This window comes from Toxotes jaculatrix, chromosome 7 (assembly GCF_017976425.1).
Source record: "Toxotes jaculatrix isolate fToxJac2 chromosome 7, fToxJac2.pri, whole genome shotgun sequence".
Lineage (NCBI taxonomy): Eukaryota > Metazoa > Chordata > Actinopteri > Toxotidae > Toxotes > Toxotes jaculatrix.
In genome coordinates this window covers 13,309,163-13,334,041 of record NC_054400.1, presented here as the reverse complement: position 1 = coordinate 13,334,041, position 24,879 = coordinate 13,309,163, and the positions used below count along the sequence as shown (strand labels likewise).

The following is a 24,879-nucleotide window of genomic DNA, read 5'->3' as shown; positions in this document are numbered from 1 at the left end:
CAGACTGAAATAAACTACTGCTTTACAGCTCAACACAGAATACAATTCATTCATATACAACCATAACCTCTAATACTTGTCTGCAATAAGAGACAGAGTAGTAGACAGTCTGCTTCACATACAGGATATTCAAAACAAAAGCAACCTACACAGACATAAATATGTTATGTGCTCTTTGCTAATGTAAAGTTAAAGCTACATGGAAAAACTTATTCTCTGATGCACCACGTATTACCTATGCACACACTCACACACGGGTTTGCATGCATACACTTACACCCACACCTTGTAATCAAGCTAGGGGAGCTGTTTCCATTAGCTGTGGTGGAGCTTCAGCTGTAATGAGGCAGGTAATGCATATTTAATGAGGCGTAAACAGATTTATAAACACACACACACAGAGCTGCAGATGAAAGCTTGCCGCCAAACATACACCCATATACACATGCACATTTGTTTCTTACTCATACAAACATTCTTACACACACACACACACACACACACACACAAATTTGTGCAACTGTACTTGTTAGGACTTTGTATTGACTTCAATTCAGTGTGGACAGCACAACCCCATTATGTTTTGCCTCATTAGGACTGGGCTTTAGTCCTCATGAGGACTACTGGTCCCGACACAGTCGGTGTTTATACCAGGAAAGGTCCCAAAGAGGTAATAAAAACATGTCCACACACAAACATACACAAAAACCTAATTTTCTCAAGAGGGCCTTCAAGCTTGATTTCAACAGTCTGTTCAGCGATATTCCTCTGACATACAGCCTTTATTGACAAAGCTGTAGAGACTCACAAACCCTGCAGAGAGCTAAGAAAGAGTGAGGGGAGGGGTGGTTAGCGTGTGCATGTGCGTGTGTAGATGTGTGTAGGATAGATAAAAGTTTTTTCATTCACTCTTTCAATCACTCATTCTAAGAATAGAACTCATGAACAAAAGCAAGAATGCTGGAAAGATACCACAACATCTTTCACTGGTAGCCTATGAGCACTGTATTAGTGCAAGTGGTGGAGGCGGAAATGTCAGCAATCTCTCTCTCAAAACCTTGAAATATCAAAGACACTGGCAAGATTTACTGTACTCTAGATGTACATGAGAATGTAATTGGAATTTGGGTTAATCAGCCTTTTAGGATAAGTACACGGCCTACTAACTTTCATATTGTCACTTTAAATGAAAAGATGATTCAGTTGAATGTAAATAGTTTTAATGTATTTTTACTGACTTTTGAATAACTGTAAATGTGATAAAAACAGACTAGAAGAAAGCTTAAGACAAAGCAAATGGTTTGAGGTGCGCTGCTTACCTTAAGACAAATGAATAGCTTTCTTGAGAAGATTCATGGTTTCCAATCTGTTGGTCAGCCGACCATTTATCACGATCACCAGTCGTTATTGGCTGTCCTTCATAGTAACCCACTGTATTCTGTAGGAACCTGTCCTGCTTAACCTCAAGTGCTTGTATATCTGTTTGTTGACCTGATGAACCTCCACTCAGCTCCTCCGTGAAACTTAGCAGATCAGAAGATCCTAACTGATGTCTTTGGTCCCTCTCACTTTGTACTTCTGAGGTCCATTTTGTCTGGGGAATGTGCTCTGCATCAGTTTCCTCCTCATGCTCTTCCTCGTCATTCTCCTCTTCCATCAAATCTCCAGAAAATGGTAATCCAAGTCCTCTGTCAGTAGAAATGCCTGATTCACTTAATGGGGTGCCAGTCAAAGAGCTAGTGTGGGAGACTGAGCTATTAGTAAGTACAGGTGATTCAGGTGTTTCAGGAGTGGTTTGAGGTGTGTCCTGCCTCACTAACTGACCTCCCCAGTCTTTAAAGTTACCCAAAGAAGTAGGGCATGATGGAGGTGCAGAAGGTGACTGTCCACCCTCATCTGAATCTTCCATTGAGATCTGTGAATGGACATAAACCTCCTCTCTAGTTTTCAGAAAGACATCTGACGGATATCTTAATGATGGAGACACACTTCTGACCACAATGCTTGATTTATCATCATAGTTTCCTTTTTCTATCTGTGTTTGACTGCACCCTGTTGGTCTTGAATCTGACTGATGAAAAGCTTCTGGAGTATTTTTTGATTGGCTGGGACTGATCATTTCCAGTACCATGTGATGCTCAGGTGCATTATCCCAATTTGCTGGCATGGATAAGGCAGCTTGATTTTGCTCTGTATCTGCACTAAGTGTACTGTCAGTACCTCTGCTCATTTGGTTTTGCCTACTTTGTTCTGTGTCCTCCTGGTGCTCCCTATGTGCAGCTTGGGCCTGGGTTTGCAGTACTGTGGCAGCATAGAAAAGCCTGCTAAATGTCTCCATGGAATTTCTTGCTCCTTTTGATTGCCTGTCACTCTGTCTAGGCCTATCATGCCACTCTCTCTCAGCTTCTTTTACTGTGCCAGACACAACAATGTAGTCCATTTCTAGGCCTGAAGATGAATCTCCATCAGAATTGGACCTGAGTTCATCTTGACTACCTGGATGAAGGCTGTCAGGGCTATGTTTTAATGTGTCCTTCTGCCCCCCAGAGCTGGAGCTCAGAGACATAGCTTCTGTTATGTTGCCCTCCACATTTCCATTGCTCTCTTCATTTCCTCCCACTTGGCTTTCAGTGGAAGTCCCATCTTCATTATAGGCCATATTGAATGGCAGCTCCGGTGATAATGAAGTTGTTTCTGAGCTGTCCCAATTCACATGACTTGGGGATAATGATTGGTCAGTCTGATTTTGAGTCTTAGCAGCTTCTCCTTGACGTGAATTATAATTGGATGAAATTTGCTGAGTGACAGAGGAATGGTCTACTATAACAAATGGGGAATAATCACTGGATTGTTCTCCCCAGTCAGCCTCCTCTGATCCTTCTCTGCTTTTGCTGTTGTACTTACTCTCAGACGAACTTCCCCCACTCCTGGTCACGTGACCCAGCACACTAGTTCCCTCAAACAGGAACACCTGGTTGGCTGACTGTTCTTTATCTGAAATTACTGCTCTGTATTCAGTCTTTCCCAGAGTATTAGCCTTCTGGTGTTGATCGTGATCTATCTCAACAGGTTTGGTCACAGCTATAAAAGGACTAGACTGTCCCTCTAGCTGTATCATGTCTACCACGGGGCTAGCATAGGTCTCAGGGGAGGATGTCAGGCTCCACTCACCAGCTCCTACATTGTCATATTCTGAGGTGGAGGTGACCATGCCAGGGACAGGTAAGTCCCACAGGTTAGTGCCTTGATGCGGGGAAGTCTCATCTTCTGAATGCTCAGTTACCAAGTTAACAGACTGTTGGCTCGGAGCAGTTTGTATGGCATTGTCTCCTTCACCCCGTCCTGTACCTTCTGCAGTCTCTATGACTATTTTCACGTTGTGTTCATTATCACACCACCCCAGTTCCTGAGGTGTCTGACTAATTACTCTACCTCTCTCCTCCTCTATCACTTTTTCTTCTTCGGATTGTTTGCCTGCATGTGTCTCTGGAGAATCCAGAGATCCCATGTGACTAAGGTCCTTCCCATTTTCAGGTCCTTCAGGGCTTGTTATAGTGGAAGAGCTGTCTTCCTGTATGGTGGTGTTCCACATCTTCATCCCACCATCAGAGAACCCTGGTGGACTTTCCACAGACATGTCACCCACAACATTGGAGTTTGCTCCACAGAAAGAACCTGAGTTTTCAGACAAGTTGTCAGGGGTTGTGAGTGGTGATAGACTGTCATCCCGAATTGTCATGTTCCACATATCTAATGATTCAGGGTAAGACGTTGTGGTTCCGCTATCGGATTTGAGAAATCCTTTTTGAGTTGAATATGTCCAGAAGTCAAGGAGCTCCATCTGTCTTTCTCCTTTTTTACCTCGGACCCCTTCGTCCTCCTCTTTAGATGTGTCTGGTGTTAAAGTGTTTATGGTTGCTTTCTTCCTTGTGAAAGAGGGTGTTTTTTCTTTTGTTCCAGTTATACCAGCCGTGCATTTTCCAGTTACCTCCTCCTCTGGTGGTGTCAATTGCAGATCAGCCAAAGTAACAGGGTTCCACTGATCCTTCAGTACAAAACCTGGGTTCCAGTTTTCATATGATTCAGTCTGCTCAGTGACCAGACTAAGCTGAGGTTCAAGCCTCTTTTCCCTCTGGTGGGCATTCTCGGACTTTAAGATCTCTTCCTTGCTTAGTATTTGTGTCATGTCACCAACTGACCCTTTGTCTCCAACTTCCTCTACAATATTCTGTGGGCTCTCAGATTCCTTGGTCCTATTCCAAGCATTATTATCACTTGAGAACAATGCTCCTTGTGTGTCAAAGCCAAGTTCATCCCAGGTCTCTGAAAGGGATGATGACACACTGTCCTTGTGCTGAAGGCCATTGATCCTTTCTGCTACATCTTCTGGGAAGAACCTGACCCCACAACTGCTGGGTGGGCGGCTACCTACCAGGCTGTTGACTGGGGTTGGAGGAACCACAGTGTCAATCATTTCATTCCTATGGATTTGACCATGGTGGTCAATTGAAGAGTTCCTACTTTCAAGTTCATCCAGTGAATTAGGGGCAGAGAAATCCAGTAAACTCAATTCTTCAAGTTCTGATAAGTTGGAACTGCCTGCTCTTCTTTGTCCCTCATTACCTCTCACTTCAGAATCTGCCATTTCCCCTCCTGCTGGCAAAGAGCGGTCACTGCTATGTAGTGGGTCGAAACTAAACAGGTCAAAGTTGTCGCTCCTATTTCTGCTAGAGCGGTGCTTCCTCCTCTCAGGAGGGACAGGAGGAGAGAGAGATGACAACCCCAGGGGAGATGGGTTTCTGAGGAAGAGTCCTCCTGGTCCTGCTGCTGGACCTCCTCCTGCTATAGCCTCACCAACCGGACTGTCATCACTAAGGAACACTGAACTCTCCTTGGAGGAGCGGCTGCTGCGGATGGTGGTCATACCACTGTCAGGGCTCACTAGCTCCCCACCAGCACTGACTCCTACACCTCCTGTTTCCTCTTCACCATCTGCCATCACCCTAAGTACAGAAATAAAACAACACTGTCACTGAATTGTGTCACTGTTCGTCTAAAATTGTGAATGAATAATATTGAATCTCAAGTGTCTTATTTTGATGACTTTCACTGACACTGGATAAGACAAAAATAAATTAAGGAATGCATTTAACACCTTGCTATTGCCACCACATCTCCGCTGCCTCCCTCGGCCCTCTCTATGTCAGAACCATCCATGTCATTGATGCCAGATGATCCCTGGGAGAACTCCACACTGCCTGCTACTCCCTCAGTGGAAGAGGTCCTACTGCTTGGGTGGCAGGCTAATACAGTGTTCCGCCGGTCTACAAAGTCCTTGAGGAGGCCCTGGATTTCTTCCTCCAGCAGAGGAGGAGTACCAGAGGATGAGAGAGTGTTAATAGGGATGTGGTAGACCTGGAAATTCTCCCTAGCCTCCAGTTCACCAGAAAGAGACCAGCTGGAGGACTCTTCCAACTCACAGCAGATCTGTAATGAGAGCCATTTTATCTTAACATCACACATTTTTCTTATTTGTTGAAATTTTTTTTTTAGTTTGAGAATGTGGAGTGAGAATGACGTGATTACACTTCTGTTAACTTGCCAAGAGCCACTGCTCTGGTTTCTGACCATTGTCTCCTGAGCAGCATTGTTATAAGGCATTACCCTATTAAACATGCCACAACAATCAGGAAACTTCCTGTCAGTTTGCTGCTGCTGTCCTTGGTGATTTAGCAAATGAAATATGTTAACTAGTGGTTCATGTCACAATGGCTGTGGTGGTTGTCTTACAGTTGATTTACCTGATTGAGGATATCTGTGTTGTTTGAGTAGACAGCCACCTGCTGGCGGGGATGATGAACTGTGTCATTGATGGACAAGAGAACCACCAGACCATCGTAGCCATGGCGATGACTGAATGTTTTCAGTCCATCCACATAAGCATGCCAGTCCTGTAAGAGAGAAAAGAAAGACAATCAGAAAGGAAGAAAAAGGGAGAAGAAATCAACATCTGGAATGTTGATGAGGAGAGATGTTCGTTCTTCCAAAAGTTCCAACTTTTTGAACTAATATTACTAATGAACAAAAAATGAAAAAAGCAACTGTTACATTTTATCATAATAGTCTAAAAATTATAAATTAACATTTTAGTTACAGCTGTATGGGAAACTTTGTTAGACCCCTGGCTTTTATTGCGCATATGATTTAATTTTTTTAGTAAAACTTAAGTGGTTTCAAGTAAGCCTTCATCTGTAGCAATGAGAGACGAAGCTGTCAAGGCTCACAGAGGGGTAGAGAGACACTTTGTGATTTATTGTTTGGAAATTAACTGTTTGCTCTTAAAACAGCCACCATGCACAGATTATGGTAATTCAGTGACACGCACAATGATTGATGGATGGAAAGTTGCATTAATTAATTGTTTTGTTTGTCAAGGGAACTTGTTTTTTCTTTGTCTCTGAAATGATTAACAACAGTGTTATGGCACCCATAATTTGCAGTGCAGGGTTACGCACAAAGTGTGCAAAGTGATACTTTTGAAAACATATTTGCTTGATTAATCTAGATTTGTTGTACAACTGTTTGTTTTGCGAAGTTCTCAAAATTGTTCTTGTGCTTATTTAAGTAGGACTTTTAAACAAAAGAGATAGTTGTAGTAGAACTAACAGAGGACATTTAACATGCATCTGTGTGCCTGGAATTCATGAAAACATATTTCTTTTTTTTTTTGCCATAGTCCAATGATCTACTTGACTTTCAATGTGTATGCTATGTATGTTTTTTATTGTCTGTGTGCTGTGTACTACTGTGTGTGTGGTCCTTCTGTCTGTTTGAGCCTGTGTATGTGTGAGTTTTGTATTTGTACGGGTCCACTGAAAATGATTGATGAGTGCTTCAGGCGCTGTATCTGCCCAGGCTGTGTCAATATTAACCTGTGAGGACGAGGGGGCTACAACACTCCTCCCCCTATTCCTCCCTCCTCCCCTCCATCTTTCTCTCTCTCCACAATATGGCTGTTGTCATACTCAGGTCCATCAATCCTCACACACACACACACAACTGTCACTTCACTGACACTGCCATTTCTCAACACTGATATCCTGATGAGTGCAATGAAGCCTCCCAAGATTCGTTAAAACACACATATTCACTCACTTAAGTACAAAGACACAAGTGAAAGCACATGTGACCCTAACTCATGAAGATACACTCATAAATCCACCAGTCGTCTACTGTACTCTCAGTGTATGAACAAACATGTAACAGTATGTACACATATGAGCTCGGGTAAGGCAATAAAGTGTTCATGACTTACAGTACAATATAAACAGAAATGATCAGATGATGCCGATACTCTAAAGCTACTACCCAGCTGCGTGCATATGCACACACACATACTCGCACACACAGGCAGGGAAATATAGTCAGAAAACGAGCAGAGTGCAAATCTCCGAGATAACACGCAGGGCGACAGTCTGTCTGCCATTTGGCTCTTAAGTGAGTAAATTACTACTCATATTGCCTGCCCCTCCTCTTTCTCCCTCTTTCTGCCACCCCGAGATACACAGATTGCCTTTTCTTATAAATTACCAACATGTTAGCTATAAAAATCCACTTGCTAACTGTCTCAGAGAACCTTAGGATCCGGACACACAAACCTATATCTCAGTTGTTGAGCTTTTGGTAAGCAGAGATATCACAAACAAAGGGTTCCCTTCACTTTACTTACTCTTTATTCATTTTCCTTTTTATTCAAGAGCAGACAAACACAGGAAACAATTTTCCACGACTCCAGATATTTTGAATATTCAGTTTTTATTTTTTAAACCTTAGCAGAGAAAAGCATACTTGTGTTTCTGCTTTCAGCTGTAAAATGACAGATTGCCGAGAAATCACAAGTCTGTAAAAAGTAAGTAGCTGTCAAGAGCAGGCACTTGGATGAAGTAATATTTGTGGGAAGTGATGTTTCACTGATGCAACTGAAACAAAAGCAATCTCTTCCAAGTATTTCGGGTTTCCAAAAAATAACAGAAAACAGAATGAGCAACACAAACAAATGAGAAACAAAGGAAATGTGCTTCACAACACAAAGATAGTAATACAACTATGGGAAAAATAAAACTTATATCAAGGTTTCAAAACAACTTTTACCCCCAAGACTGAGTATCACTAAGAAAAGTAAAGGTTTTCTTCAAATGTTCTTAAAGTTTCTGTTCTAACTTTTCAACAAGGTCCTGTGTGGACCTGTGACTGACAGCAAATGCAGTTGAACCCACACTCAGTATCACATCATAGAAAGTACTTGTGTCTTAAAAATGGAATTATTCTCCCTCCAGTGTAACTTTATGTATAACATATTCTGTTTTTTTTTTCTTTTGGCATCATCTTATTTATGTGCCTTGTTTCTCAATAACCTGTGCGCCTCTGTTTTTCTGTCACACTTTGCCTCCTCATGTCCTGCTTTCACACATTTCTCAGCTTCATCTTTCTCCCACTCTAGGCCCCAATCTCCACACACACACACACACACACACACACACACACACACACACACACACACACACACACACACACACACACACACACACACACACACAACACCCTCCCTCTCTCTTTGGTTGTCTTTGCTCCACAGGTAGCAAGTCTTTAGCGGCTGCTTGCAGTTCTCCCAACCTGCCATCATTATGCACAATAGCCTTAGGTACAAAACTCAGGCCTCATAACTCACGCCCCGCGCGCGTAAATTCCCGTGCAAACACAGTCAAAGCAAAAACACATTTCCTGCTGTCGCCAACATCTCCGGCAAAGAATTAATCAAGCGTTCATCCATTTAGGCTCTTTGCATACCCTTTCCGTCAGAACAGAGAACGCTAAGAGAGTTGCGAGTTCTTCTCAGGCGATCGTTTCGCCACCCTGATGAATCCATCAAGCGAGGTTTGATTTATACATCTGTCTGTGATCACAGCGGTACAGCTACAGCAAATGGGGTGGCAAGGAGCGAGCTGACACCACCCTGCTCAAACACACACATACAAATGCACACGCACGCGCACACATGTGCAATATATACCATTTACCACACACACATGCACAGCCAAACTCACAAACCAACAGCTATACTCTCTTGTTCACACTCATGCGCATACACACATACTGCTTATGAAGTTTTTAGAGACAGAGGGAAAAGGGGAGGGGGGTACAAAAGTTTGCAGAGAAAGAAGCTCAAATGTCTTTATGTCTGTCTATCTCATATGGGCCTTCTCCGCATGCTTCATTCACTCAGCTCTAAGTGCAGGGATTTGGGGGCCAAGATGCAAGCACTGAGTCTATAAATGTTTTGTTTTGTTTATTTGTTTGCCCTCAAAGCCCGAGGAAGCCACAGGGGGAGCACGAAAATGGGGGAAGAGAAAGAATGAGTATTTCCAAAGAAATGATGAGAAGGAAACATCAGTGCAAGCTACTAGAGATACAGTGTGATGACTTTCCTGTGCAGTGGTTTTCCAAACGTGTTTAAACACCATATTTTGTGTAAATGTAACTGATTCTACAATGTGTGTTGCAGCCAAACAAATTTAAGGCAAAATATTTCTTATTCCAGATAAAAGTGATGTGCATCTTTGTACCCTGCTACTGTGTCTAAACCATGTAAAGAGCCACAACAAAAACAACACTGAACAGAGTAATCCGCAAATCCCCCAATGTAAATAGATGTAAAGTGTTTTGCATGCAGATTTGGAATGAGGAATATTTGAACCATTTCTCAATTTGACATGGCTTCAGCAGCATGAATACTTTCACTAAGAAAATCACAGCAGTGCAAGAAAGAGAGAACCGGAAAGTCAGAGGAACAGAAAGATAGAGGGATGGAGGGGCGGGGCACCCTTGCTTCCTGGTCTTCAATCTTAGTCCCTGGGAGGCCCACCCTGCACCTGCTGTCTCCTAGTGCCGCTCATCAGAAAGGCATTTAGCGAGTGCTGTGGCTGCGGGCCCCTTCATTAGCAAGCATAATTATTTGTGCAAGTGGCGTAGGGAAAAACTGGCCCCGCATAAACAAACAGAAGGGCCGGAGGATTGTGAACAAACAACGCATTAGAGACAATCAACGTCGCCAACACGAAACCTATAGCAAACCTCAAATGCAGAGATAGACACGTACACGCGCGCACACAGAAAGAATAAAACAAACAAATGAGCAACACAAAACTTGATCCAAAATAATGTTAACTTGTACTCAAAAGATTTTGTATACAAGTTAAAATTTTTTGTTACTACACACCGAAAACAAACAGCATTACAATTATTATTGTATCATGGCAGAACACTGAAGTTAAGTGTGTGTTTATATCATAGTTCAAACCAAACTTTTACCATTTTCCCACCTTTCCCCTCTCCTCTGTCTCAGGAGTGGAAATATCACTGAAGATGACAGAAAACAGAAGATCTCTAAAACATACTGTAATATAGATGTCCATATTAACACATGCATGAAACACATTATTCGCATATTCATGGCCGTGTGTGTGTGTGTGTGTGTGGCTGTGGGCTCCTGTCCATCCCACAGTTCATCAACTCCACAGCATGACAACTCTTCATCCGACCAAAGCTTCATCTGCCAGCGCTAATTACTGAGCCATGAAAACCTCTGATACACAAACACACACACTCTAGCATGACAATGTGAATAATGTGTTTTTAGTGTTTCTTCATTTGAGCTTCATGTTAAGTGTTACACAAAACTTTTTACACCAGCAGGAAAAGCCTCCGAACGTCTGTTACATCCTTTCAACTAGCTGTCGTGTTTTTCATACCCACAGGTGATGCTGCACAGTGACTGCGTACCCCTGAGCAAGGCAGTTGACCCCTATTGGTTCCTGCGGTGCTGGCCAACATAGTGTTCTGCATTCTGTGTGCTCTGTATGCAGGGACAAATTGGTGACTTTTAAAAAAATATATAGTCCCAATTAGCTTGAGTGTGTAAACATAACACTGTGTAGACTATATACTTTGTCTTTTCTACAGTGAGATAACAGAGACAATTACAGCTACTATACAATGTTTCTGTCATAACATAAAAAACTGACAAAATATATGTAAAAAACATAATACTACAACTAAAAACGATAAAAAGCTATTTATAATTTCTCATATAAAAATGTGCCAAGTACTTTTAGTTCTTCTGTGATATACTGGTTTAGCCAAAGCTTGAAAATATCTAACCTATCAATGAAATCAAACAGTACACTGTTAACAATGATAATAATATGTACATATCTAAAAGGAATATGTATTTACCTTTATTCTTCCCTAAAGTTCCCATCTATTCAGAACATGCAAGCTGGATGTGATTGTTGCTCATTCCCAATATCATGGGAAGCTTTTTTCACAATCTTTCTTGAACAGTGTTTTGTGCCAAAGATGGACTAATTGTTTGAGGGACAGAAAAATATTTGCCTTTACGACTTTCAGACTGTGACTTTCAAAGAATCAAGCTTCATTCATTTTCACTTTTCTTTTCTATAATAGGGGAAGCACACAGACTGACTAATGTATGTTTGTACAGTACAGAACAATACATTAGTCAGTCTATATGTGTCCATATCATTACATCATCAAAGCTTTTTCTTCTCCTAACTAGGCAGTCACAGGCAGATTTGTTTTACCCCAAAAAATCTAACTCTGTCCTCTTTAACTGCTATCAAACACACACACACACACACACACACACACACAGTGACAAAAACCACACTTTGACAAACACATAACACATAAACCATTAAAGACTAATTGAATCTAATTTATTTAGTTTTCTGGAAAGAATCATTTAAGGCAGAACTTCCCTAAGCCCCCTCAATAAATGACACTCTCATACCGTTTTAGTCTCTTTTCAAACACAATTAAAAAATAATATATAAATATATACACACTGCAAATGACATGCATATAAGGAGTTCATTTTGGAGCCCGATCTCAGGTCATTAGTAACCCACCATGACGCTGTGGAGTTGGAGGGTCCGCTGGCGACACACAGGCCCCTGGCCATTTATTCTATATTAAGTCTCTAATGGGCCCTCTCTCTCTCTCTCTCTCTCTCTCTCTCTCTCTCTCTCTCTCTCTCTCTCTCTCTCTCTCTTACTCTCTCTTTCTTACTCCCTCTTGGTCTCTCTCTCTCTCTTCCCTGACACGCAGCATGTAGGCACAGCACTGGTAAAATATGCACAGAAAGTCCGGTGCGCACACGCAGACAAAGCCATTCAAATGAATGGTTATTTATTCGCTAAACGAGGATCCGGGTGTTTAATGTTCCTTGGACGTTAGGTAGTTTTCTGGGGGTGGCAGGAGGCAGAGCCATACCCCTACGGCTACAGACATCATTTATTTTACACATAGCCTAATACTGCACGCTAGGCAGCCGCTGAGAAAAATGGGCTTTGGAAGTGAGAAGGAGATATAAAAGAAATAATGAATGATTTCTTTTTTTTTTTCTTGAAGAAGGGGGGGTGAACACATTAGAAGTTGCAGCAGGGAGAAAAGCAAGGGGTAGGCTTAAAGGCTTAAAGCACCCTCTGTGAGTGTGTGTGTGTGTGGTGTGTGTGGTTGTAAATGCGACGAGGAAGAACAAGAAAACGTCAGAGGTAGAAAGACAGAGAAGTTAACATAAACATTTCATAAATGTGTGTGGACATTTGTGCACATTTGAGTGTGTGTGCGCGCTGGATATCAGCGGGGAGGAAGGTGATACCTGGTTGTGTGTGAGGCTCTCGGGCCTCCATCTACATCTCATCCAAATGCAGAACATCACAGAATCAGAGGGGGCTCCTGTGCTCGCATAAGAATACCTCCCCAAAATGACACAGCGCAGGTGAGATGTATCCAAAAACATGAAAGCCATCAGGAGTAACTTTTTTTTAAAAAAGAAATATTGTTTTGTTGTTTTGTTTGCAAAATGTCAAACTTCAAATTCTCTTCCATCGCTCTTGTAATAGACCATACAAGTTTTCATGAGCTTCTCTCAAAACAGCTAACAAAAGGAAATACACTGAATTATATCCCAATATGATCACCATGATATATTAAAAGAAACGATCAGACTAATGAGACCACTGATTAAGGCAATAAGGGTATTAATTGACCAATATTTCTAAGTCAGCACACTTATCTTTAAGTGTAGGATAAATGGATACATACACACATTTTTAATTGTTCTCATGCAGTTAGAAACATCTCATAAAATTCATTTAAACGTATTCAGTGAAGCTGTAAATCGTCTTTAAATTTTATTGACATTAAATGCGTCTTTAAACCTGAAACCCTTGCCCAGTTAACATGATTCATCAACTGAGCTTCAGATAAATGAACTTGATCATTATCAGGTTTTCGGCCCTGCACAGCTGGGCCCAATTTACACTTAATTAAACAAGGTCACGACTGAACTCTCTTCAACATTTAAATATTCACAGAGATCTTGTCATATTCCTAACAAAAAAAAAAAAAAAATCCCCAAATGTCACTGGTAGATGGGTAGAAACTAAACAGAACCGTCTCAAGCTTTTTCATGATAACAACTTACCTGCTTATCTGTGGTCACAGAAGACAGTGCTATGGTCATCTCTCCATCAGAAAACTCCTTCAGCTCCATTGTAAGCAGCCGCTCCAAGTCTACATCCAGTCAGTACACACAAACAGACTAACAGTTATATGAAAAACACACACAAAAGGATACAAAACGATTTCACAACAGACAGAAAAAAAACATAAGCATGAATGCCCTCTCCAGAAGTGAGAGGTAATTTAAAGGATGCTGCAATGTTTGGATAATGTGACACTGAGCAATATGTGACACTACAGGGTTTAGCAACCACGGGATATGACAATTCTGCCCACAGCAGAACAAGGAGAAAGACTTTGGTAAATGTGTCCGCTACACACCTACAATCCACTCACACAGGTGTTTTAGCTCCCCCCAGACAAGTTTAATTGGCCGGAGTGATTGGCTACACCCACTAGACGGGGCATTTGTCAAACTCAGTCTAGTTATACCATTTACTATGTGGAGATTAGTTGTCACTAAATATTTACACGTAGGTACTGCCAGGTGTAACTGTCACAAAGAAAACTGAGCTGACTCACAAAACTAATGTTACCTTGCTAATATATTGCAAAAGAGAAGTAATACTGTATGACTGATGCAGTCCCAACCCAGTGCAACCCAGTTAAATGACTCATTACTTTTGAAACTAGCTGGCAGTTAAACAGGAAGACTTACAAATATCTGGCATACCCCATTTCAGGGCCCTGGCATCACAATTCAAAATGTCTGCCATTAAAAAATCTATTAAAGTTGATGCTTCACCTGTTGCTGCTGTGCCTGTTATTTGCTTTATACCATGCATCCTGCATGAGATGACAATGTAGTGAGAATGACAGAGAACTGCTCGGTTATTATCGTCATGATTAATGTGCATGATGAAACGCATAAGTTCTTCTTCAAATCAACTGCTCTACATTCAAATACGCACGTTGTAGCTTCGCTCGATCAGGTTGACCAGCAGTGACATCACTCCATCGTTCCACGGATCTCATTAGCTCCTCCAGCTGTGCTGAGCGACGGCCATGTTTGTTCCACATAGCCTCACTTTGCATCCGCAAGGCCTCTGTAGACACACGAACACACGAACACACAAACGTTTATGAGTGTGCCCAGCATGCACATTCTGGCTCTTATTCATACATTTGTGTAAGTTCACTGTGGGTTAAATAATAAGCACAACATGGCAGGGCTGTTGATGAATTTCTGACTTTCAGAAATTAATCTAATAGCCTGAACTCCAGGTGTAGGTCAAATAATCAGCACTGCAACAAAGTTTGGCCTTCGGCCAAGAAGAGCCACTTACACTGAGTAGTGTTTTGCCTCATGATATATTATCTCACATATTTTTCTCGAGTCTCTGCTTTATTTAGTTTTTAGTGTATAATGTGATTTTTATTTTTATGTACATTTCGGGCCACTGTCAGATGTAAGAAAATCATTAATTGCCAATACTCATAAATAAAAGCAATTAATAACTGAATAACCTCTTGTGTTCAGCTGGACTCAATAAATAACCTGAAAATCAAAGAATTGCTAAAATGTTGTTAAAATAGCCATAAATAGATAATGCCCAGTTCAGTATATAAACCCATAAAAAGTTTTATATATCCCCTGTCTAGCTACTAACCTCTTTAGGAATCAATGAAACTGAAAATGCACTGTCCAATGAACAATGAGACCTGGACTACAAACACTACATCATTCTCCTCCCCTGATTGTCTTTCTGTCTCTGTACTTTGCTCTTTTGCTTCACTCGCTCCACCTTAATTCACTTTTCCTCCATCAGGCCATTCTCTGCCTGTCTGTCTGTCTGTCTGTAAATCCCACTGATAGGTGGCAGCAGAGAGGCAGCAGAACGTTATTGAACAGAGATCAGTCATGTCTCCTGTCCAACCTTTACACAGCTGCTTAACATCGACAGCTGGAGTACCTGTTTGGCAGTCAGTTTAACTGACTTAACAGCGCGTACACTTACTTACTACTCCATATCTATACTTCAATTTTATTTTACCCAAGCCAACAGGGATACTGTTTTCTCTATTATTGGATTTCCTTTCATCCTTTCAAACATTCACAAATTTATTTAGGACTTCTTGTGACAACTTTTCTTATTTTGGTGGGAAAATAAAACTACTGTACCTGACAAAACAGAAACAACTCAATGGACTAAACTAACTTAAATAAAAAAAGGACTCACATTATGGGACTCTGTGTGTCTTTCTGCACTCTGCCTTATTCACATTCACCACCCCTCATCTCTCTCTTCCTCCATCTCTCCTGGTGAGTGTTAAGCGAGTCATGTCAGGGGATTTGTGTGTGTCCTCCTTCATCGCCCCATTACTCCCCCTGGGGGGCGCCTGCGCCTCCCTCACCTCCGAGAGTCTCCCCCAGCGTTGCTCTGATGTGCTCCGCTGCCTCTTGAAGAATCTCCCTGGCGACTGTCGTCACTGCGGACGATGCCCCATCATCCCCTGCGTCTTGCTGCCCGTCATGATGGACCACTCGCAGGATGCTGGACTCCAAAGTGTGGTACTCAGAGCTAGGAGGGCGAGAATACAGGGGGGTGAAGGAGATATGGATAGCTGCAGGGGAAGGAGCGATGATTGTGAGGCATTTGCATAAATACAACTCGCCTTTGGGTCATGAGGGATGAACACATGCAGGCCTGAAACGCACACCCAAACACACTCTCAATCTCATTTTTTGCATCAACAAACACAGTCTTCTCAGCCAGGGCCCACTATGTTTGGATATGTTTGTGGTCTGCATGTGTGTCTGTGTGCTTCTGTATCACCTGCACACACATTAATCAGTGTTGGTCCAGTGAAAAATAAAACATCCTAAATTCACTGAACCCAGATTTTAATAACTTCCCTGGCGTCTCATCTATAAAGCAGTTAAAGATTAGCTGAAGTTATCAACAAACCTGGTGTTTATCTCTGGTGTGTGTGCTTTTCTGTGTGTGTGTTTACCTATCTAGAAGTCCATCTCTCAGCAGTGTGAGTGAGAGTTTTCTGGTGTGATGAAGCTTCACGAGGTCTACATCCTGCCTCCACAGCAGCGAACTCTCGCAGATTTTCACCCTCTGTAGATACCTCACCGTCTCCCCGGGCAACGCAACGTTACATCGCCGGTCGCACAACACTGGCAGACACAGTCCGCCTGAGGTTTCCTTCTGGGGGACACAGAGAGACAAAGTACCTGAAACCAGATGCACGTTGGAGATAACAATAATAATAATTATAATAAAAATATAGTGAAAGAATCTCTACAGGTCAGTCAAAGGCATTTGCATAGTGGATCATGTTTAACATAAGATGCATTTTGTTTGACACATCAGTGATACAGGGAAATCTTTTGCCCTACTACCACTTCACTGTTTAGCATATGATACATTTTCGCCATGGTAGCACTTTAGCTTATAGTGAATGCTAACAATGTTTTCGTGTACTTCCATAAAAGTAGCTGCTGACTGGACAAACAGCCACAGTTTTCAGATTTTGGGAGATTATGCAGTACTTTGAAATAAGGAAATTGGAGGACCTGTAGGATTATATATAGTAGATAAAACTGACAGTGCTTGACAGTACCTTTTAACTTTTAAATAATTAGTCTTCACATCTTTTTCAGAAGAAAACACATGCACCCAAAAAGGCAGAATTCATGCTACCTGGCTGAGGTGTAGGGCTAAGCACAGTGTTGCGGCCACAGTGTCAACATCTGGCTCTGGTCCACCTAAAACAGCATGGATGGGATCTTCTGATGCATCTGGCTGGAATAACACACATACAAACATCCATTACATAGTTAGTGTGTCTGTGGCTTACTGGCTTTTTCATTTCTAAATGTTCTTGGCAAGGCATGATTGAGTGACACTTAATCTCTTTGTTTTCCAACATCCAACAATCGAAGCAGGTGACAGTACAGTTTGATCTGATAGCTGATATAACTGTATCAGTTGAACCTCATCGAGCCAGTAAGGCTGTGTTAGATGACTGCAGCATTTTAAAATCAACAATATGCATTAATAATGAAATCGTGGCGCTGCTAGGTTTAGCTTGTGCTTGAAAGAGAATATTCCATTTGCACTACACGAGAGGCAAAACCAGTCATAACAGTGAAGCAACAATCAAAATTTTCACAGAGTAAATGTTTCACAGAGTATTGTGCTTTATCAGAGAAGTTATGAGTTTCATCAATTCTACTAAACAACGCAGACAAACATTCCTCATTTATGTTAAGTGGACATTAATGACAGCTCCATTACAGAGATTAAACGTTTGTCTCTGGGTGAAAAAGGCAGAAAATTAAGTTTCCAGCTTCATTTGCTGACTGGGTATTAGATTTTTATATGGCAGACATTTTATGTCACAGTTCCTGAGTTGCATTGCCTGATTCTGGCTCCATTGGTGTTTAAACACAAGTATTTGAGAGCACACATAAATGTTTCACACATGTTTCAGGAATTCAAAACATCAAAATAGAAATGAGCAAAGGCTTCCTCTTTAATGACACACCTCCTCATAAATTACACTTGCTCAAAGTAAAAGACAACAGTGCAAAAACTGATGGTAATGGGAACAAAATCACAGACAACCATCCTCAGCCTGCTCTGTGTGTGTTCTGCATCTCTCTGTTTTATCTTAAAGAGATAAGCTGACTCACCACTAGTACAAGCTCGCCCTGCAGCCTGCACCATTAATCAAGAAGCAAAATGTGGATACAATGAATATCATGTCTATCTGTAGCTCATCTTAATGGGCTTGTAGAATGCTCTGATGGGAGAGGATGCAGCAGCGAAGGGGAAGAAGCAAGTTTACAGAGACAAAAAGACTGCTAGAAAGATTTGACTGATCACGCTTCCTGACAAGATTCTTGCAGGTAGCTGAGAATGACAAACTTTTGGTCACAAGCTCAGTTGTATATCCTCTAAGTGTCTTCCAACTTTAGCTAAAACAAGATACACTGGATTTGTGCCATTGACAAAACAACTCTGATAGAAGTTCATCAGAGCTGATATATTAAATGGTTGATATACTTTCGATAGAGTTTCTTCCTCTTCTTTTTAAAAAAATGAAAGTTATAGTTGCATTAAAGAGGTCCCAACATCTGACATTTACACAACAGTTAGCTTCTGCAGAGCAGCAGAGCTTTGTTTGTATTTACAGTGATGCTGGAATATGAAACCTGGAACAATTAGCAAGCACATGTTATGAAAAGGATGATGAATGGATGAATGAATTTGTTAATGCTCAGCAATATCTAACAGGGTCTGTTTATACAAGGGAGCCTAATGCTACCATTAGATCAATAAAATCGCGGTAATAATGTATAAAGAATAGACAAGTGTCTTGTTACAGTTCATAGGACCTTACCATCGGGCCAGATGGCTAAATGAAAAGAGCGCAGAAGAAGTGAGAGACCAAATCATAGAAAGGGAGGGGCTGGGGATTAGACTGAGGATGAAAAAGTAAAAAGTGCAGTGAGATTGGAGAAAGGAGGGCAAGGAGTTAGAAGGCTCTTATTAAAAAGGGGGATGAAATATAGGGTGCATGGGCAGCAGATTGATAAGACAGACATGTAGAAGAAGGTGGGGAAAGGGGAACAGGCCAGGCAGGTGAACAAATGTGATAGGCAGAGGAAAGAGAAAGAAGGTGGAAGACATTAGATAAGAGCGAGTGAAGATGTGAGGCAAAGAAGTGGAAGGAGAGGGAGAGAACTCGAGGGGAAGGGAGGAACAGAAAGAGGAGAAGGTGTATGGGAGAGAAGGAGAGGGGGAGGAGGACATCTGCAGCGGGTTTCTTCATAGGAGGGAGAGAGTGAGAATAAATCAATACTAGATAGCCAGAGAAAAGGAAGCGATGCATTAGCAGGAGAAAAGGCCACTCAGTGTCTGTTCTCCTGCAGAGGGAGAACACTGGTGTGTGTGTGTGTGTGTTTATGTTTGTGTGTGTGTGCGCGTGCGCGTGCGTGAGTGCGCATGTGTGTGTGTGTGTGTGTGTGTGTGTGTGTGTGTGTGTGTGTGTGTGTGTGTTTGTGTGTGTGTGTGTGCGTGAAAATGTATTGGCCATCTGATATCCTTCAATCTGAGTGCTCTCCCTCTGAGCTCTATCTCCCCGTCTCACCACATTCAGTCCTCTCCTCCTTGCACCTCTCCTCTCCAGGCCAGGTCTGGACTATATTATGAATCCCCTTCAGATGCCAAGCTTCCTCAATTTATATTTTCAGCTAAATATTACCCCAGGATGAGGACATTCATGAGCTAACAGTAATTTCTCCTTGTGCAAAAACTGTGGGCAGTTAAGCACATCAAGTAAATATATTCTGAAACAGTAAATGTTTACATTTGTGGCATTTTTAACGATTGGAACAACCAGTCTGTCCAAGAAGATCAGGTGGAAGTAAAAAAAAACACCTCAAGCAAATCACCAGTCCATCAAACAGACATCTCTACTAATCACATCAAGAGGAGCCTCAGTTTTCACCTGAACTGCATGTCTCTGGATTGTAGGAGAAAGCGATGCACCCAGAGGAATCCCTCTAAATACAGGAAGAATATAACAGCTCCATACAGAAAGGAGCTGGGCTGAGAATGAGAGGCAAAAATATGTCATTTACTGTATACTGCAACTAATAAATGTCTTGCAGTTCAAGAAACAAACGCAATGCTCATTGCACCAGAACAAATAAAAATAGGTCTGTAAACCCTATAAAAACTCTTTGACTTATGAAAGATGGGATAAGTGTCCTGTCAGAGAGAATGCTGATCCAAAGAAGTTGAGTTTTTAAAATTGGTTTTTAGTTTAGTCATGCTAATAAATGCTTTTTAAGTGATTGCATTTTTCAAGCCAACCTCACTTTTAAGATTAAGGGGAGTCTAGAAAATCTTGAAAGTGAAGCCAATCTGGACCCTTTAATTCGTCCAGCAGTGTGTTTTATGTCTCAACAATTATGTGATGCTGTAAACATTTACAGGGATGAAAAGTAATGAATGTTAGCACTCCCTCGACACACATAAAGTTTGAAACTGGCCTAAACTAAGGTTTTGTAATGATGAAATTTTGGTACAAAGCACAAAGCCAAAATCAAAGTAGTAGTAAAACCCCATTTTACGTGTATATGTGTGTGTCAGTGTGTAGACTCAAAAGGACAGATGCAGGAAGTCCACTCAGCACATTGGTTCAGCTCTACGCCAATTGATGTGAGAGTGAAGGATTGTGAGCCGTGGAGCTATACAGAGAAAAACTGAGTGAGAAAGAAAGACAGGTTCGGTAAGCACTAAGAGCCAGGCCAATTAGAAGTATGGGTGTTCTGGACAGTGGCCATCCAGAGAGTAGTGAGAGAGAGACAGAGAGAGAGACAGAGACAGAGAGAGAGACAGAGAGACAGAGAGAGAGAGAGAGAGAGAGAGAGAGAGAGAGAGAGAGAGAGAGAGAGAGAGAGAGAGAGAGAGAGAGAGAGGGAAAACGACAGAGAGTAGAGATTGGCCAGCAAAAGAGCAAGAGATAAAGCATGTATGTGTGCATGTGTGTGCGTGCGTGTCAGAGGGAAATGGTTGATAATCATGACATGTCTTACACTTTATCTGCAACCTCCATGACACTCATCAGTTGACCTCCTTATCACTCAATTACCCTGCTGTGCTCTGATCTGCAGATTTGCTTCTTTGATCTCTCTTCTCCTCAGCTTTTCCCTGTGTTTAAGTGAAGTACATCCCAGATAAAAGCTCTTATCCTCTTTAAAATTTCATTCCAGACAGGCTGTTCATATGCACATCTGTATTGTGTTGACAGTCACCTGTTTACATGAGTAAACGCAATATTCTGAATACTTTAATGTGGCTGAAAATATAATTAATCAAAAAAGTAAAGGAAATACAAGCCTTCATCCTTATTAGAAGTTCAAAAGTATGTAGTTACTATATAACTACAAAATCAGCTTTTGTACACACATGAACCATCAGCCATCTGTTATTATTTAGATGGAGAGGAAGCGTACAGTTTGGACTTTGCATAAAATATATGTCTGAGCTTTGACATGCTCAGACACTATATGCATTGTCACTCTGTTGGTGACTAACAGTATAAATACTGAGACTGAACATACACAGTTTCTGTCTGCTACTGAAGATCATGTGATATGATCAAAAGCTCCAGAACAGCTACTAAATGGACCTTGAAGTGGGTCTGCTTTCTGAATGTGGATTATGTGTAATTGTTTATTTTTCCTATTCCCCTTGTCAGAAAAAAAGGGACATATTGCCTGCAGAAAATGGAAATTGCTGATAATTACATAAACCTCAGTAAATAATATTAGAACTGTTTGTTTGGATGTACAGTGCAGCACGTCTGTGGATGTGAATGCATGAATGTGTAATGAACGAAAAACAGAACCAGGTTAAATCAATGAGGAATAACAGCAAAATCATTACTAGTAATACACTCTTTGGTGGCTGCCAGAAGGAGACAGAGGTATTTCTGATCAACTTTTGGTACTGACAGCTGCCTGGGCACGTTCTATAACCATTAGAAAAATTAAATGAAAAACACTAAGCACAGCCAAAATATAAATGCAAAAATTCCTAAAGTCCAGAAGGCAGTGCCAATATCGACTGGGAACTGAGTCATCACAAATACTCTTTGGAAGGGGTGAGAATATATGTGTTTACGCCTCAAAATTATATTAAAGCTTATAATAGAACCATGCCATTTAAATACACACATGCAGAAAGAGCAGTTTTAGGAGCTCCATGGCCTCAAGGTATGTGCATGATCCATGAAAGGCTCCCTAGTGTGAACGTCTGTACAAATGTCTAACCTGCACTACTGGCAGGCCACATGTATACAAGCCAAGACTCTATACAACTATGTGAAAGGAATTCAGTATAACCACATATATAGACTATCACAATATGCAAGTATGCCTACCTCAAAGACACAAGATACTGTTGCACAGTGGCTGTACAGTCATTTAGTCTATATAAATTACACTGTTTATTATTTGCATGAGGCTTTTTTTTAATGTGTGAACAGTTATTTAGCCCTGGATCAAATGCAAATTATGAGTCAGTATCTGCAGAGCAACCAGATAGCAGGGAAGGACAGCCTCTGGCTAAACTTGTTGATGTCACGCCTCCCCCTCATTAGAAATCAGCTCCTCATTCAAATTCACCCACTGATGCTCCTGGAAACACAACGAGCTTATTTTATGGGGCCAAACACGCCTTCCTTTCCCCTGTACTGTCATATTGTCGAGCTACAGGTGCTTGGGGGGGACCGAAGGGACGTGAGAGGCTTTTGCCGTGCGCTTTTTCAGCAACAGGAACGCAGCCTGTAGCACAGCAGTAGCAGCCTCCCCGTCATGGTCTCATTCATTATACCCACAACCTGGTGTTAACGCCGCTGAAGGCTCTTAACTCACCCCGAGTCTGCTCTGGACCCTCCGCAAATACTCTTCCATGTCGGCCTGCGTCGCTACGGTGCCGTTGCAGATCTCTCCATAGACCAAGTTTCGGCAATGAGGCTGCCGATGTGTGTGTGTGTGTGTGTGTATTATTTTTTTTCTCTCCGGTTCCGAGTCCCCCCGCTGCGCTCGCACTGCAGCACTCTCTGCTGCTGTGTGTGCCGTCGGTCCTCCCCTTCTCTACGGGGCGAACCCACAACACCCAGCAGTGGGTGTGACGGCAGGAAGAGGAGATCCGACGGAGGCGCGCTCGGCGATTCAACCGCGTTCCCTGCGGTATGGATCCCCCCCACCCCTCCTCCCCATACACACACACACACACACACACACACACACACACACACGCACGCACACTCCACCCACCAAACCCTCCCCGTGAACACACACACACACAAACGTGCACACACCTATCGGATCCCGTACATAGTGTCAACGTCCACCAAAAAAAAAAAAAAAAAAAAAAAAAAAAAAAATCCGTGCATGTGTTGTGAATGATAAGCAGCAGCGCTCCAGCACCTCGGACAGCACTCTTTCATTGCCAGTGGCTTTAGTAATGATATCAGCACCTTCACAGCTTTGGTCTGCCGCAATTTTTACACATTTTTCCCCCTATTTTGCCGCAATATGATCAAAACCACAGCCTGAATCAAAGTGCGGTGTAGTGCAATGCTTTTCTGGTATGTGAGTGTGTGTGACAGGAAGCACTTTAATTAATCTGAATGATGACCCTGGGAGGGTAAACAGAAAACACCCCAAGACAGAAGCTCTCTCCCTTTACACACACACACACACACACACTGGAAAGTCGGCCCCGGCCCTCAAACTTTAATATTTAAAATGGACAAAGCATTTATCATTGGGTTGGGGTGGCACCAGACTATGAGTGTCTCTCCATCTCTCTCTCAACGTATCACTCTCTCTTCCCCCCTAAATTTAACCCTTCAGGAGGCCCAGGGGTTAAAAAAGCTGTTGGACCCCTGTTGACCCCCTTGTACAAGACACAGTCACAACACTGGATAATATTGGATGATTTGGGGTCCCTGGAGGTCTGGGACAATCGCCCACTTTACCTTACAAAATTAAACTACACTTTAGGCCAACCCTACTCCGTATAGAGGCCCTGAGAAAAGAGGAACAGAAATTGGATGTTAATCACAAGATCAGCATAGATGGCTGCAATTTTCTTCTAAGCAGTCATAAAAGGGCATAGTTTTATTTGTGCATGTGCCTTTTTCAATGTTACTGTCAATAGCTTTTAGTTGATTTCACATTTGTTGGAATCCATCGTTGCCGTACTCTTCTGCTGCAGCAGGAAATATGAGCATCTCTAAGAGATGTCGTGGTTTCCCATTTGTGGTGAAGGCAGTGATACTCTGGTCTTAATGGAAGCTGCCTTAGTGCACTGTCACTGCAGGAAGCCAAAAGGCTCAGACCAGAGTCAAGCCAGATTAAATCAATATGACTTCCAGCCACAATCTTCAAAATAAAACCCTCACTGATGATTACATACAGTGTGTTTTCTGAAATGTGTCCCCTAAACCTGGCTTTTTTAATATGTTTTCCTTCAGTCTGGATTTTTTTTTTCCTGGGATGCCTTTCATCAACCCCTTAAAGAATAAGCTTGAACTTGTTAAATTTAAAAGCAGACAGAGCTAAATCTTGGGCAAAGCAGAGAAAGCAACAGTGACCACTTTCTCTCTCTCTTCCTTTTCCTGTGTGATTCTTCAGTGTTCACATAAAGCAGTAAATCCTGTAACACAAAAATCTTATGTTTGAGTTAAGATATTGAAAACTTAAAACAGTAACTGCTGTAGTGCTGATAATATGTG

General features: G+C 41.9%; 1 protein-coding gene across 1 annotated transcript in view; it reads right to left on the bottom strand.

Moving 5' to 3' along the window:
* LOC121184531 (protein prune homolog 2-like) overlaps positions 1-23,047 on the bottom strand; it is a 33,419-nt gene extending 10,372 nt beyond the window's left edge. Inside the window, exons 1-10 of the mRNA XM_041042262.1 lie at positions 23,005-23,047; positions 17,259-17,356; positions 16,561-16,763; positions 15,961-16,127; positions 14,544-14,651; positions 14,351-14,359; positions 13,568-13,656; positions 5,802-5,951; positions 5,156-5,487; positions 1,320-5,003 (exon numbers count right to left, since the gene is read on the bottom strand). Coding sequence (XP_040898196.1) covers positions 1,320-5,003; positions 5,156-5,487; positions 5,802-5,951; positions 13,568-13,656; positions 14,351-14,359; positions 14,544-14,651; positions 15,961-16,127; positions 16,561-16,763; positions 17,259-17,356; positions 23,005-23,047 — 4,883 coding nt within the window. The remainder of the gene's footprint in view (positions 1-1,319; positions 5,004-5,155; positions 5,488-5,801; positions 5,952-13,567; positions 13,657-14,350; positions 14,360-14,543; positions 14,652-15,960; positions 16,128-16,560; positions 16,764-17,258; positions 17,357-23,004) is intronic.
* Positions 23,048-24,879: the final 1,832 nt, after the last annotated feature.